General features: G+C 63.8%; 1 protein-coding gene across 1 annotated transcript; it reads right to left on the bottom strand.

Moving 5' to 3' along the window:
• Positions 1 to 3: 3 nt before the first annotated feature.
• Positions 4 to 912, bottom strand: PRPH (peripherin). Its single transcript, XM_031064551.1, has 4 exons — positions 850 to 912; positions 425 to 474; positions 215 to 291; positions 4 to 140 (listed from the first exon to the last, which is right to left on the bottom strand). The coding sequence occupies exons 1-4, from the start codon at positions 906 to 908 to the stop codon at positions 99 to 101; spliced, it is 228 nt and encodes a 75-aa protein (XP_030920411.1). The 5' UTR covers positions 909 to 912; the 3' UTR covers positions 4 to 98.
• Between the last annotated feature and the right edge of the window lie 6 nt (positions 913 to 918).

The raw sequence follows: 918 nt of genomic DNA, 5'->3' as shown, positions 1-918 counted from the left end.
TCCCAGCCCCCCTGCTCTGCTCCTGCCCCACACAGGACGCAGCAGGGTCTGGCAAAACCCCCCCGTGGGCTCGGGGCCATCGCAGCCGCTCCTCTTTGTCACTTCCCTGCTCGCTCCTTGCGCGACTCCGTCACCACTTGCTGCAAGAGGAGAATTTGGGGATCAGTCCCATGGCAGAGTTGGGCCTCCCAGGCAGGGCACCCCCAGTTCTCACCTGCCCATCCCGTGTCTCGATGGTTTTGATGAGCACCATCCTCCGGGCCGGGCTCTCTGCAGGCTGAGGCTCCAGCACTGGGCACAGAGGGACCATCAGCACCCAGACACCCTGGGCAGGAGCACAGGGAGCCACCCACACCCACCCAGGGCCTTAACCCCCAAGAAAAGACCCCCAGACATTGAGGGAGACCCCCAGCTTGTGGCTCACCTGAGCTCCTCATGCTGAAGGAGGTGGTGGGGTGCAGAGGGATGGTGATCCTGGGGGGGAGAGGAGGATGAGGAGGGGCTGGGACTTCTGGGGATTGCCAGGGACCCTTCCACACCCTCCAGTCTGTGACCCACACCCCAGCTAAGCTGGGGGCTGTGCCCATGGGCTGGGGGCTGTGCCCATGGGCTGCCAGGCTGGGGGCTGTGCCCATGGGCTGCCAGGCTGGCACCCTCGGGAACACAGCTGGAGGCAGCTCCCCCACCATCCCCTGGCCTTGCTTTTATCTCAGCTCCCATGGGAACCTCTTGTTTTCCTGTGGGAACAAGGCCTGGAGCTGCCTCCTCCCGGGAAAATGCCACAATAACCGGGATGACTCAACACAGGGGACATCCCCCCGGGCAATGGGGACACTCTGCAGCTCTCACCGGCTCTCCTCGCCCTCCAGCAGCTTTCTGTACGTGGCAATCTCGATGTCCAGGGCCATCTTGACGTTC

The sequence above is a fragment of the Geospiza fortis genome, unplaced genomic scaffold (genome assembly GCF_000277835.1).
Source record: "Geospiza fortis unplaced genomic scaffold, GeoFor_1.0 scaffold599, whole genome shotgun sequence".
In the NCBI taxonomy this organism is placed as follows: Eukaryota; Metazoa; Chordata; class Aves; order Passeriformes; family Thraupidae; genus Geospiza; species Geospiza fortis.
This window is presented reverse-complemented; position numbering and strand designations above follow the sequence as displayed.